We start from the raw sequence: 14,806 nt of genomic DNA on the forward strand, positions 1-14,806 counted from the left end.
CCTTGCCACCCATCTCCAAGAGGGCTGAGTGCAAGTATTTTGTGCCATCTAAAGGCCACGAGTACCTGTATACCCACCCTGCTTCCAACTCCCTAGTGGTAGAAATGGTTAATCACAGGGCGCGACAAGGACAACCCGGGGCTACCCCTAAGAACAAAGACTCCAAGAGACTAGACTTGTTTGGGCATAAAGTTTATTCATCCTCTAGCCTCCAGTTGAGGGTGGCAAACAATCAGGCCCTCCTGGGACGCTATGATTTTAATATGTGGCAAGCCATGGCCAAGTTCGAGGGCTCCCTTCGTGAGGCTTCTAGGCAGGAGTTCCGGGCTATTATGGAGAAGGCCATGACTGCAGCCAGGGTGACACTCCAGGCAGCATCGGATGTGGCAGACACTGCCACCCAAACCATGGCCTCAGCTGTTGCCATGTGCCACGCCTCCTGGGTGCTCCGCTCTAGCTTTTCCACGGAGGGTCAGCAGTCGATGCAAGATCTCCTTCAATGGACAAACCCTGTTTGCGGAACAAATGGACAATAAGCTCCATGGCCTAAAAGACTCCTGCACGACTCTTAAAATGCTACATCAACAGGCAAGGAAGAGCAGGATCCTCAGCCCTTTGCCAAGAGGCACTCCGTCTCTGGGAATTATGCATTGACCACGGAATCCATCTAGAAGCATGACACCTTCCGGGTGCCAGGAACACGCCAATGGATCACCTAAATAGGGACTTCTCCTCTCACCACGAGTGTGTGCTCCACCCAGAGGTAGCCGGCATGATCTTCCAGAGGTGGGGAACTCCCCAAGTGGATTTGTTCACCACCAGGCAAAACAGGAGGTGCCACAGGTTTTGCTCCAGATGGAGTCTGAGCAAGGGCTCCCTCTCCTATGCCTTCCTCCTGTGGTGGGCAGGAAGCCTGATGTATGCATTCCCTCTGATTCCATTTATCAGCAAGGTACTAGCGAAAATCAAGTGGGACAAGGTGCAGGTTATCATGATCGCTCCGGCATGGCCTCGCCAGTTCTAGTTCAGGACACTATCAAGCTTGTCAGTGATCCCTCCCTGGCCCCTGCCAAACCGACCAGATCACGGGATCACGGCTGACTCTTGCACCTCAACATCATGTTCCTCCTCCTCACAGCGTGGATGTTGCGTGGCTGAACCGGATGAACGGGCCTGTTCAGATGGGGTCCAGAAGGTCCTCCTCGAGAGTAGAAAGCCCTTGACTAGGCAGACTTACCTGGCAAAGTGGACAAGGTTCTCCTGCTAGGCGGCCAAACCCTTCGCATTCTTCAGTGCAGTCGATCTTGGACTGCCTGCTTCATTTGAGGAACCAGGGCCTGGCATACTCCTCTAACAGGGTGTATCTGGTGGCCATTTTGGCCTTTCATCTGCCAATGCAGGGGCAGATGGTGTTCTCCCAGGAATATGATGGTCAGGTTCCTTAGAAGCCTTGAGAGACTCTTTCCTCAAGTTTGGTCCCTGGCCCCTCAGTGGGATCTCAGCTTGGTTCTGTCCAGACTCATGGGCCCGCCCTTTGAGCCTTTGTCCTCGTGCTCCCTGTCTCACCTGTTGTGGAAGGTAGTTTTCCTGGTGGTGGTGATGTTGGTGAGGTGAGTCTGCGAGCTGCGAGTCCTCACCTCAGAACCGCCGGACATGGTTCAGCTCCGGCCCCACCCAGTCTTCCTTCCCAAGGAGGTGTCTGCTTTCCACGTGAGCCAGGACATCTTCCTTCTGGTCTTCTGCTCCGTGAGACTAGTGAAGAGAAGTGCCTTCATGCTTTGAATGTAAGAAGGGCTTTGACTTTCTACCTATATAGGGTTAAACTTTTCCATAAGTTGACTCAGATTTTCATCTCTACAGTTGATAGGATGAAGAGCCTCCCAGGGTTCACACAGAGGATTTCCAGTTGAATCACCTCTTGCATTCAGACCTGCTACAAGTTGGTGGGAGTCTCTCCACTGCTAATCGTCAGAGCCCATTCGACCAGAACGCAGGTGTCTTTGGTGGTTTACTTGGCACACTTCACGATCCAGGACATCTGTCAAGCCGCGACGTGGTCCTCAGTGCACACGTTCACGGCCCACTATGCCATCACTCAGTAGGCCAGGGACAAAGCTGGTTTTGGCAGAGCTGTGTTGCAATCTGCACATCTGTGACCTCCTATCCACCTCCGAGGGGTACTGCTTTGGAGTCTCTTAAGTTGAATGGACAAGAGCAATCACTCGAAGAACACCAGTTACGGAGTAGATAACTGTCTTTTCCTGATGGGGCTGGCTAGCATAATAGAATCTGCCAAAAGGAGCAAACCAAAGAAATGAGCTCAGGGATGGTAACTTTCTGGGAAACAGTGAAAGATGTAGCCCTTGTTGACATCCTCCTTTGTGTGTGTATATATCAAATGCTTAAAGTTTCCTTTTCTGTTTTTTCAAATGGAACATTTCCCTATGTGAGAAGAGTGCTGCTTGGTATGGAAGCCTTAAGTGACATCGCAGTCAGTGGTAGGACCCCAAGGTTCAAAACCCATGTTGATTGACTCAGTCCTGTGCCTAATCTGCTAGACCACAGAACTCAATTTTTCCATCTGTAAAATAGATTTTTACTATAAAGGAGTTAAAAACAATGTTCTGGACTGAAGATATTTATAGCCATAGATAGGTAGGGCAGATATTGGCCCCACTTTACATCTAGGGTAACTGAAGTGCAATGCGTGAGTGGATTGTCTAGGAGGCACTGTAGCTAGAATGATCAGGTCTCAGACGGAGAGTTTGTGACCTGAATCCAAATCCTGATTCTTGGACCTCTGAGCCTCACATTCCCACACGTAAAATTGAGGTAACGTTTAGAAGCTGAATAATGTTTGTAATGTGCTATATAAGTACAAAGGCCAGTCAGTGGCAGGAGTGGTAATAGAGTTCAGGTCCTTGTCACTCTTAGATGTGTGTTTAAACCACTACACTACACATGCAACTCCCTTCCTTCAAAATTTAAAGTATGATTTTTTGAGCAAAAGTGACCGTTGAAATGTTCAAATTGTCAAGAATATAGTTTGTGTGAAATTTCTTTGGAAATATTTTAAATTTTGGAAAATTGCTCCAATTTGAAAGAAGTTTGGTGTACTTGAGAACAGGATAATTTCAACAAACAAAACTGTCTTTGTGATACTTTCGCCCAGCTTTATTAAGGTGGAGCTTTTTTTTTTTTTTTTAAGACCTTGGGGTTTTGTCATTTGAGATGCAGAGAAAGAATACATCTACAAATGCTGAATTAATAAAGCTGCTGAAATAAATTATTGTTGATTTGCTGGAAAATGAAATACATATGGGTCTACAGTAGCTGGATAAAAATGTAAAGATATATATATTTTCTTTCTTTGCTTTGTGATGGGGCACTTTGCTGTCACCTTGTCGGGAGGTGGTGAAATAGCTTAGATCAAATGTACCCAAACAGAACTTAAAATCATAATATAAAATTGTGTGGTTTTCCTCTCACGTACTGTGTAAGATTCATGAGTTTTCTGTCAAAGCTGCTGCTGCTGTTTTAGTGCAATAAAAATTAAAATCCCAATCTCCGTGGGTGACCTCAGCATTCCTACCTTTCAAAACAAAACTAAATACATATTTCTCATCTGTTTTTTATTTTTTTTCCTTCTTGCTGTAGTGAGGGCCTGCAAAATCCTTTATGAAATCACTGCAGCAAGTTGGCAATGAGAGTCGTGAAATGAAAAATCCCTGCCTAGTGCTCATATTGATAACGGATGGTGCTATACATTTACTCCTCTGCTATTCTGTTTGCTGAGTGCTGTGCACACAGACAGACAATATTCTGCTGAGATGAAGCCAAAAGCCAACCAAGACCAGAAGTGTCAAACACCCCCCCCCCCTTCAATAAAATGTTTGCTTTTAAGGTTATTTCCCCCCCTTTACCTCCCCTTTACCTAATCTCATCCCTTCATATTTGTTAAAGAGAATCCATCCACTCATCCCTCCATCCCCAAGAAAATAGAGGAACATTAATAGTCAGATGCTGGGAGAAAAGGATGAAGATGATAACTGGACTTATTGTCTGAAATCTGCCTTTAGTTCCCATTCTTCTCCTGTGAGGTTGGGCAAATCATGTAATCCCTCTCTACTTCAGTTCCCAATCAGTAAAATGGGGATAATAATCATGAGCCTATGATGAGTGTATTTTCTAAGAATGTGTTTGTGCCTTCTCCTTCATGGTTTAGGAAAGGCTGATGCTCAAGGTATACGAAAAATGGTCTTTCTTTTTCGTTACGCATTTGTAGATAGGGTAAGATGAACGTGTCTCCTCAAAATTGAGTTTCTCTCTGCCATGCTATAGACCTGTTCCCTCACAAAAATCAGAGTTCTGTTCCGTGTTTTGTAAAGTTTGGCCGAACGGTTACCTGAAAGAGCTGTCAGTCAGCTGAGCTGATGAAATTAATGAGAGGTTGGCTGAGTGCACAAACACTACAGAGACCATGTCTCCTCAGGCTTGGCACACATTTGGCATGTTGGCCTCCCTGCTTCTGCACAAGTCTTTAAACAGCCTCCTTCTCAACATATCTATTGAGCTAGCAGAGAAAGTATGGAAAGTATATGGCTTGGCTGAGGAGACAGAATAATGGTTATCTCTTTCTCTCTCATTGTCCCCTGAACAACTTCTTAATGCCTACCAACCCATGTTTTTTTACATACCCTCCCCACCCCCAATAGTGTCCCAGTTTTTCCACTTTGAAAATGTGGTCATCCTCAAATGAGATTGTGCCACCTGCTCTGCTCTTCAAACAATAGTACTAATTTTGATGGGTCTGTCCCACAATCTCCAAGTTAGACCTCTACAGCACCATGGGTCTTGAATCATATTGGCACCCATACAGTTCCCTCATGTGATTGCCTATAATTATTTATTTGTTATTCCGATTCTATTTATTTGTTGTTTCTCTTCCTACCCAAAAAGATGATTCATCAATACACCTAAATAAGTAAATGCCAGCAGCCCAGCACTCATGAGCAACCATACAAAAAGAAATTAACCCGCAAGAGGGGGAAATGGTAAGGAAATAGACAGTTTTATGCTTGAAAGAAAAGAGGGATTTAAAATAAAAATAAAATGCACTTTGTAATATATAGTCTGAGTCCAACACCCACAAACCTCTGGATAAATGTGGGTACAAAAACAAATTCCTGGTGAAAATTGCAGAGTTGTGCACAACTATTTTTTCCTTAATCTGTTTGGTGAAAACTTGTTTTTTGTATGCATAGCTACATACTTTTAGAAACTGTTTACAGAGGGCTTGCAGGAAGGATGAGAAATGGCCATCCCATGGTGTCAGAGTGAGCTGTGCAATGGGGGAAAGAGTTGAAAATATAAAAGCCTACGATCTGATCCTGCAACTCTGCCTCACACAAGTATTCCCATTGAAGTTCTACTGGACTGTCTTGTGAGAGAGGAATGCAGGACTGAACCCCAAAATATCTAAAATTTGCTTATTTTGATATTATCCTACTAAGTTAAAGGCTTCAGATCATTTCAGAGAAAGGGACTGCGTAGATGTAGGAAATGAAAACACTTTTCAGGAGGTTTTTTGTCTAAAAGAATACGAAACTGCTTAGTGCTGGAGTACATAGGTATTCCTTTTTAAATGTGTGCATCAGATGCAGATCCATTGTTTATGAAAGGTTTCTTAAATATTTGATTAATCTCTTTGGGCGAGATCAGTTTTAGTTTTGGTTTTTGATTTATGAAACATAGAGGCAGGAATAAGTCCCAGCTTCTGAATTGTAATTGCAGTAGATCAATCACCATATGCTGTTTTGTTTGTTTTACACTATCTTTACTGAGATTTTACTGTGAAATTAATGAGTAAAGAGAGAATTGGGAAAGAGAATTTCTTCACAGCCCTGAGAGTCTGAGAAATACAATCTGTAGCATGCTTGGTAATTTTTGGTTTTGCATGTGCACATGCAAAGATCATGACATTTTTGGTATTCCTTTGTAAACAAGAGAGATCAGCACAAGTTTGATTGACAGCCTAACAGATTTCAGTTTACTCTGAATTCAATCCATATCCTTCAACACTGAATATCTACATATAACACCAGCTGCACAGTAAAACCATCCATTCATTGCATCTGTCCTTAATAATCGCTCTGTGTGTGTGTGTGTGTGTGTGTGTGTGTGTGTGTGTGTGTGTGTGTACGAGAGAGAGGCCTTGCTTATCACTCAGAGGTGTCATGGAATATACAAAATTGGAATTGCACAACTTTGGAAATTCATGATCATAAGAAGATTGAAGTTAAATATAGGAATTACTTTTAAATGTGGACGTCTTCTCATTGCATTAGTATCCAATGATCTATTCTTTTTGCATAATAGATTAGTCCCATTCATGGAAATGTAGAGGCAGTCATTTTCTAAAGACTTCAGTAATCAAAATGAGTAGTGAGTGGGTCATCCTTCTTCTCTCTTTCACAGGGAATGCAAAAGACCTGTCCCAAGATAGCCTTTATCAATAACTGGAAATTACCCATGTTCTAGGTTAGCAGCTTCACGTGCTCTGGGAGACGACACTAGGCTACGAAAATTCTTTAACACTGTTTCCTTCTAAAACAAAGATCAACAGTGTCTTGATATTGTGTAACTAGAACTGCTGCCTTGCTAAGCATGTCTTATGGCCATCATCTGTCTGGTCAGTTTTAGCTTCCAAGGTCATGTTCTAAAATAATCTTAAACTAGACAGACTGTTAAATTGCATCGTACAATAATACAATAAACTCAACGTACCCAGAGGGGAAACAAGACTGCCAAGCAATGGTGTCCGTCTCATTTAACATACACAGATGGTTGTAACAAGTCGCTCGCTCGCTGACTGACACAATTAGTTTCCATATTTTCACTGAACTAAAATCTTGAAATTTGGCACACTAGCTCACAGAAAACTGCTGACAAAAGAAAACATCCCAAATTTGACTTCTTTGTCAGAGATCACCCAAAAGATCATCCACTGCTTAATGGTCTCACTACACCACTAGATGCCTATCAGGGAGCATCCATTTATTTAAAAAAATTTTTTTTGCTGTAGAGTAGCCTTGTTTTGTACAGTGGCTTTGTTCTGGAGAAGTGAAGGTCATTTGAGATCAACAGTTGTTTTCATACCTGCTAAAGAATGGTTGATGTCAAGTAAAAATGGAATGACAGTGTTGTACCAAACCTCAAACACTGTGAAAACTAATAATCAGGTTATGTTAATATCATAAGAACATATTACTCCTTGTCCTGGGGAAAGATGAGGTTGCATTCCGTATACAGAAATTGTATTGTTAACACGATTTAGAATCATACAAGATCAAATATGCCTCAGTGCAACACATCCTCCTGGGGGAATTCTGTGCCAAAAAATGAAAAATTCTGCGCACAATATTTTAAAATTCTTCATATTTTATTTGTCAAAGTAACACAATGTAATCATTCCAGTTTCAATTATTTTAGTAATTAATTTCAAAATACTTGTCACTAGCCCTTCTGAGCCTCAGTCTATAACCCACCCCACCCCTCGTAGCCCTGTGTGCCCTGCCCTGCTCTGTCCATGCCATACTTCTTCACCTGGCCCCACTGTGAGGAACACAGCCTCTTCTGTCTCACTGGCTGCTATCTCTTCTGGCACCACAGCAGCTCCTGGTGGGTGAAAGTGTAACTGCAGCCTCTCTCCAGCAGAATCTATATTCTGTGGAGGAGGAGGGAAAAAATCAGGGAAGGGGGCATAAATTCTGTGCATGTGCAGAATTTCTCCAGGAGTAAACATAAAACTGCCCAGGTGCTCGTATGCTCTCTCTCAGATGGCCTAGTGTAATGTGGAATTAATATTTTTATAATCATCTATCCATTAAACATATTTCTGGAAACCTTTCTGTTTAAAATCCGGTAAATAAGACTGGTGGTCTCAGATGACCTTCACTTGATCAAATAGGAGGCCTCATGCCCAACATGACCACTTCATAGAATAAATAAATACGTGTTTTTTAAACCATTCTTACATCTAATTTGCTTTGAGGACACTTGAATTATTCATATCTGAAAATTGATGACTTCTGATGGAAAGATCAAATCTGGGATGTTTCTGTATTCCAGTGGTTCATAATGAATGGGTATAACAAATTACAAGATTCCATATCAATGGTAAAATGACATTTGTTAGTGGCCTGTCACAAACGTATATTGATTATAGATTAATATTCTATTAACCCATTCATTTTATATTTATATATCTGTCTATATATATAATTGTTATTTAAGTTATTATATAAGAGTGAATACAATGTTAAGAAATGTTCACATGAGACTAGAAGTTTATACATTTTATGTATATTGTCTGTGAATAAATTCCACAGTATGGGTCTGATTTTGTTGCTTTTATGTTGAGTTAGGGATGTAAAATGTTACCCAATTAACCTGTAAGCATTAGTCTCACTGGTTAACCTGCCTTAACTGTTAATCCCCAGGCTGGCTGGCTGGCTGATCCCAGTGGCCCCGCAATGCCCAGCTGGAGCAACGACGCCTGGCCGGAGCATTCCCAGCCCTGCCGGTTGACCAGCCCTTTAACCAGTTAACTGTTTAAACAATTAAAAAATATTTAGTTAAGTGGTTAACTTTTTCAACGGTATTTACATCCCTATGTTGAGTAGTGCCATACTCTGCAAGTAATTCCATTGAAATCAATGAGTCTGTTTGGGAGTTACGTGGTACTCAATGCAAGTGTGGGTGGCAGACTCGATTTTTATCTATGATAAAATTAAATATACAGTAGTTAATATTTTAAAATGCATACTGCTCGTGCTTGGGGGAAGATGATACGATTAGAGCAGAGGACTGGGAATTGAGATCTGGGCTCCAATCTTCAGCTATGTTACACTCTATGATCTTGGGCAAATAAATTAATACCTCTGTGCCTAGCTTTCCCATTGTCACAGGCATTGTGAGGCTTAGTTCTTGAATGTGTATGATACACTTTAAGATTCACTCATGGCAAAGGGAGTATAAAATTGCAGAACTTAATTTTTCAACTAGATGTATGTGTGGTTTTTCATTCATTATGCTCAGATTATATTGTATCATCAGTTGAGTGGCATGCCAGCTTCCTGTTACAACATCTTCACCTATGCCACAGATCACATTTTGCTGCTATTTACTTGGAATTCACATTACGGTGTTTTTTGCCAGGAATCTAGTTGGCAAAAGTATACATTTTCCGAGTTTGAATTCAGTATTTCTTTCTCTCAGCCTGCTCCACCCTTATAGCCCTGATCTAAAATGGCAGACATAATTTTCTTTTTATAAACTGTCAGTTTTACAAATGGATGCCTTGTAGTGCTACAGATGAGCAATATGAAGTATATTTTTCAAAGTTCTGCTTTTAGTATGTGTACGCTTTATTGCAGTATTGCTTTGCTCCAAATGAGAAGCATTGCTCTTCTTTAAATTCAAAGCTCCTGCATGTGCAACAAGCCATATGATGTTGCTGTAACTATTTTCTGAGCAACCAGGGTAGAGAAATAAAAATCACTGTTCCAGAAATGTACAAACAATGAAGTACCAAGAGTATATAACAGAAGTTTAAGCAAAATAAGTTATTGACTGAAACAAAGTCCTTTGGGCGAGAGTCAGTAGATGAGAGTGGATGGCTTGTTGCAGAAATGGTTATGGTGGGAACATCAGTAAGAGTGTGCAACGTGGGAACAAGGGATCTTTTTACAGAGACTTTCATCTGAGATTATTTTGATCCATTTCATTGTTGTTATATTCCTATTCCACAGTAACAGTAAAAATTGAAAGCATGCTCCTGTCATATCAATTTTACATCAGACATATGGAACGCAAGAAACACTTGGCAATTCATATGTTGAGAGTGGCCCAGTAGCAACTGAAGTAACAGGCATGGAAATTTCATATTGCAGGGTTCAGGATATCTTTTGTTGGGATAGGGTGACTTAGTAAGTTTAACAGCGTTACAACTATAGGTTTAAACCACAAGCCGGTTGATGCACTGACAGCTAGTAATTAAAGCATTGCTGTACAGAGGTCATGCTAATGCATCATCTTATCAACAATTTCTAGAGGGTCTCTCTAGTGACAAGCTCATTGTCAGTTGTAAATCGTCTGAAATTGAAAATACAGCAAAATCACTGTACCATTTTTTTTTCCAGCTCAGAAAAAATTCAGTGGGGAATCCATGGTAAAGTAAACCCCTTAAGTTGCTAGCGTATGCATTTTAATTTGAAATGCAGTAAAATGCTACTGTTAAGTGTTGCTGTAATGTTGTGACCTAATAACTCTAGCATTATACTGATCAGTTCCCATTACAAATATTATAGAACCGTACATTTTGGCAGTCCCCTAAAGCTGTTTGGGGAAATTCTTCTTAAAAATTAGAACATTTAATTATAACCGATGATCCATGTCAGTAGTAGTCTCGTGAGGACTCTTAGCTGCAGCTCCAGAAGAAATGAGAGTTTTCTGTGTGACCCTGGTGGCTACCTTGTTAAAAATCTTGTTTTTATATGATATTGCAGTTAAAGTGATATGCACCATGTTTGCATGTCTGAGGAGGTTGGCGTGCTAATGCTTTTTTGTTTTGTTTTTAAATGGATGGATGATTATTTTTAAAAAGGTTCCCTGATTATGTTTGCATATTTTATCTTAGTTTAGAACAGTTATTTTAATTTATGTTTTCAGTGGCTCCCAACGTGCAAACTGCATCTATCATAATTCTGCTCCCCTTCCTAAAATTTCTTGCTATTTGTTTAGCTCTGATAGTGGGAGTAGTGGTGGAAATATTGCTGTAGATAGGACTCCAGTTGGCCACCAGTAGCATAAGTGCTCTTATATAACCTTGCTTAGAGCAGGACTACATCAGACATTGTTTAAAATGCCAATGCCTTGTCTAGTTCTCACTGTTGGTACGGCCAATGAAGAACAGCCAGTGGTAGCAATGGATGGTGGGAAATTTTAGAAAAATGTCTATGGTTTGTCTATGCTAGGTTGTTTTCCTAAAATGCCCCATTGTTGGTATCACATGCTCAGCTCTATTGGTGATTGCAGCCATGTGGACGAGGTACAATACTGTGCCATTTTTTACTTGCTCCAAGTGGGTTAACAACATTGTAAAAGTACCAGCAGCTACAAGAACCTGGTGGTCTATAGCATTCCTATTTTTGCTTCCCCAGTGCAGCTAAATGCTGGTATCAGCTGTGGCCCTGTGTTGGGAAAAGTAGCCTTGTATAGAGGAACTTAGCGTCTTGTGGGAGAAGCAGGTTACTTTGAAATGGTCCAGAGTATTAGTGTTTGATGCTTACTTTTAGCAGAAAAAATGTGCGCGCGCACACACACGCGCGCACACACACACACATACCCTATATGCATACATATGTACATACGTCTATGTCTCTCAGGTCTTGGTGCATACTCCATGCAAACCCACTGATGTTAGTTTACATCTAGCACTGTCTCATAACATTCCTGATTTAGTGGATTGAGACATTACTATGAAAATTTAATTGTAAGCAAAAGCTATAGTCTTGAATAACATCTAGTTAAATTCAGAGTTTAGGCTTTGGTGCTCAGCTGAAGTTGTAATACAGGCCTTGATAGTGTTGTGTTTTTTTTCTTTTGCTCTCACAAAGAGGTTTTACTTTTTGTACATGATTAATGGAGACTAAATGGGAAGGAGTTTTGTGTAGAATGGATAAAACTCTTGTTTAAAAGGCCGTGTTGAAAACAGTGTAAATATAGATCAATAATAATAGAATTATATATGAAGAATAAAAACACAAAAAGCATCTCTTACATAAGAGGCAGGGATGTCTGTTCATTCAGACTAGCTGAAGGTCTGTTATATGACAAGGACTGATCAATGACTCATGGACCAATTGTGTTTTTTCTTCATGTCAAATCATATTTCTTTTATTTCCTCATCCAGATTGTGATTTTTGTTGTACTTTTCTACCACCTAAAATGATTAAAATTGGTTTTCTTGGCTCCCAGTAATTGCACTGACCATTTCACTGAAAGAAGGAAATAAAATGAGAAAATCCACAGAAAGAATTCCATTCGTTACAAACTGCTTGCTGCCTTCTATAGCGCTGCTAAAGAAACTTGTCTTCAGAGTTCTGCAAGTAAACGAACAGACTTTCTGGTTTAAAAAAGAGAGAGAGAGAATCTTCACCATCTGTTTTTGCCAGCATAGTCCTCAATATACCACTTTGAAAAAACGGAGTCATTTTTGGCCACTTATGACTGATCTATGCCTGGGCAAATTAGTATAGTAGAAAATTTTATTTGAATGGTCATTCAGACAGGAATTTTGTTACAAGGATATTTGGGTCTGGTTCAATTCATGCTTTAATTTCTTGATGCTGAAGTTAATTTTCTGTTTGAGTCCATTTTTAGTAAACAACTTGTCAGTCATGAGGCATTAACACTGCAATGCAATATATTTAAGAAAAAAGTTGTTTTATACCAGAAATCTTGCCTGGAAAAGGTCATTATATATCCCAATTCTGTATTGAAGGTTTCATTTTGTAGCATTTCATATTATGCCCTACAATATGTCCTTTTCAATTTTCTTTCCCTGTAAGTGTGTGTGTTGCCACAGGAGGTATGTTATAATGCTTAGCTTGCCTAGAGTAGCACCCTATTGCTTGTGCTTGGCCCAGGTAGTAATGGGCTGTCTCCTCTTGTAGTTTATTTGCTTTGAGAGGGAAAAGTTGGTCTGAGACCCTGAAAACATTGCTGAAATATGTACCCATCCAGTAGAAGTTTAAGTTGGAAGAGATTGTGAAAACACAAGCTGGTGCAGGCGATGGGGAACCTCATAACGTTTAGTTTGGAATTTACTGGCTTAAATAAGAAGGGAGTCTTTGCAATTAAATACACCTCTACCTCGATATAACACTGTCCTTGGGAGCCAAAAAATCTTACTGCGTTATAGGTGAAATCGCATTATATCGAACGTGCTTTGATCCACCGGAGTGCGCAGCCCCGCCCCCCTGGAGCACTGCTTTACCACGTTATATCCAAATTCGTGTTATATCGGGTCACGTTATATCGAGGTAGAGGAATAGTTGTGTACAGACTCAAGGCAATAGAATCGTATATGCATCTTTCCAGTGTAATTGTCCAAATTCACTTTATCCTTTTTCAGTGTTTCTTTCATATTATCTTAAAAACCAGCTGCATTGTCAGTGTGCAAGGACTGGTTGTGTTTTTTTATAAGACACTTTCTTTGTTTCTTTTGAAATAGAAAGATGAAAACTACAGAAGCTTACCACGGGATACTAGTAACTGGTCTAACCAGTTTCAGAGAGACAATGCTCGCTCATCGTTAAGTGCCAGTCATCCCATGGTGGACAAGTGGCTGGAGAGGCAAGAACAGGTAATATATATTAATATATATATATTACTTTAACAATTTAACCTTTATGCTAGTCCACAAATATTACAAAGAAATAAATTCCTAAATGATAATGGTTCTGGAAGCATGAGTATTAGCATCAGATATGTAGAGAGTAAATATGTATTGGGATTCCTCTGCTTCCAAAAACTTCATTAGGAATGAAGATAGCAAGCAGGAAATATCACCCATTTTTGAGCCATACACCCATTTATACAGTACGTGGCAAGTGTTCTAATGAGCACTGCTATTCTTTGCTACTCTTCTTCACAGGTGGTATCAGGAGGCTTGTTTTATTTAGAGATTGTTATTTTGAAGTAAATTTTATTGATGAAAAGCCAATAACATTACCCACAAAGTTATGTAACTAAATAAGGATCTATTTTTGCATATCATTTTTGAAATGCTATTTATTCTTCTGAACCAGTGACATGTCCTTCGATTCTAGCTTTAAAGTCATAACTGTTGTTTGCCATTACTGACTACTTTGAAATTACCAGTTTTAAATTTTTCTTTTTACACAATAAATAATTATGCCTAATGTTTTTCCTCCTTTAAGAATTTCACAGTTATGAATATTGAAAGACTTAAAATGAAGATCAAGATTTCTAGATATCACCTTTGCCTGATCAGTTTTATGTTCAGTAAATATCCATATTGCAAACTTGTTATTTGGAACGATTTGGTGATTGAATTATGTGTTGTAGATTGTAGAATTGGTGCCATAGATTGTAAGCAATCTCCTGTTGCAGTGTTGTTTGTGTTTGATTTTTGAGGCACGCCTCCCTGAGTCATTAGAATCTCATTGAAGTACTTAAATAAGCTGTTGTCTCGGCAAAAGGAGTTGGATTAGAAATCTTAAAAGCAACCTTCCTAGAAAATGTCAGTGACTTGCATATTTAAATATTTAAACATCTATTTTCCAATAAATGTTGTATTTTGTGAAGTTTTGCTCACAGTCCAGTAACTAGACCCACTTTACCCAACTTCATGGTAAATAAATAATACTAGGAAAGCCTGTTTAAACAACCGTAGTCAACTGATTTAATTTCTGTACCTGCAAAAAAACTTTTAAAATGAGAGAGACGATCCATTCATGTAACTGGAAGAGCGGGATCCTTTGGTGATTTCATATCAGCAGGATAAGTAATTAGACTGAAAACTGCTTAACAGGGCATGAACAGCGGAAGGAAACCCATAATGAGAATGGAATGAAGCACAGCACTGGGGAAGGAGGGGAAGAGCCTTACACATGAAAGAGTGGATGCAGGTGGAAATCCTGTTTACTTCTTTTCTCAAACTTAACATCCTTTTGAATGTCCCTCTGAGCCCTTTATGTTTCGTTGGGTAAACTTTATG

At 39.9% G+C, this 14,806-nt stretch overlaps 1 protein-coding gene across 12 annotated transcripts in view; it reads left to right on the forward strand.

The window, feature by feature from the left end:
* The window catches only part of PARD3 (par-3 family cell polarity regulator), a 627,608-nt gene that overhangs the window by 282,639 nt on the left and 330,163 nt on the right, over positions 1-14,806 (forward strand). For 9 of the 12 annotated variants that reach the window (XM_039524326.1, XM_039524333.1, XM_039524334.1 and 6 more), the window contains one exon: positions 13,298-13,429. The exons of the other annotated variants lie outside the window; for them this stretch is intronic. In XM_039524326.1, coding sequence (XP_039380260.1) covers positions 13,298-13,429 — 132 coding nt within the window. The remainder of the gene's footprint in view (positions 1-13,297; positions 13,430-14,806) is intronic. 12 annotated transcript variants of the gene reach the window in all.

This window comes from Mauremys reevesii, linkage group 2, assembly GCF_016161935.1.
Source record: "Mauremys reevesii isolate NIE-2019 linkage group 2, ASM1616193v1, whole genome shotgun sequence".
In the NCBI taxonomy this organism is placed as follows: Eukaryota; Metazoa; Chordata; order Testudines; family Geoemydidae; genus Mauremys; species Mauremys reevesii.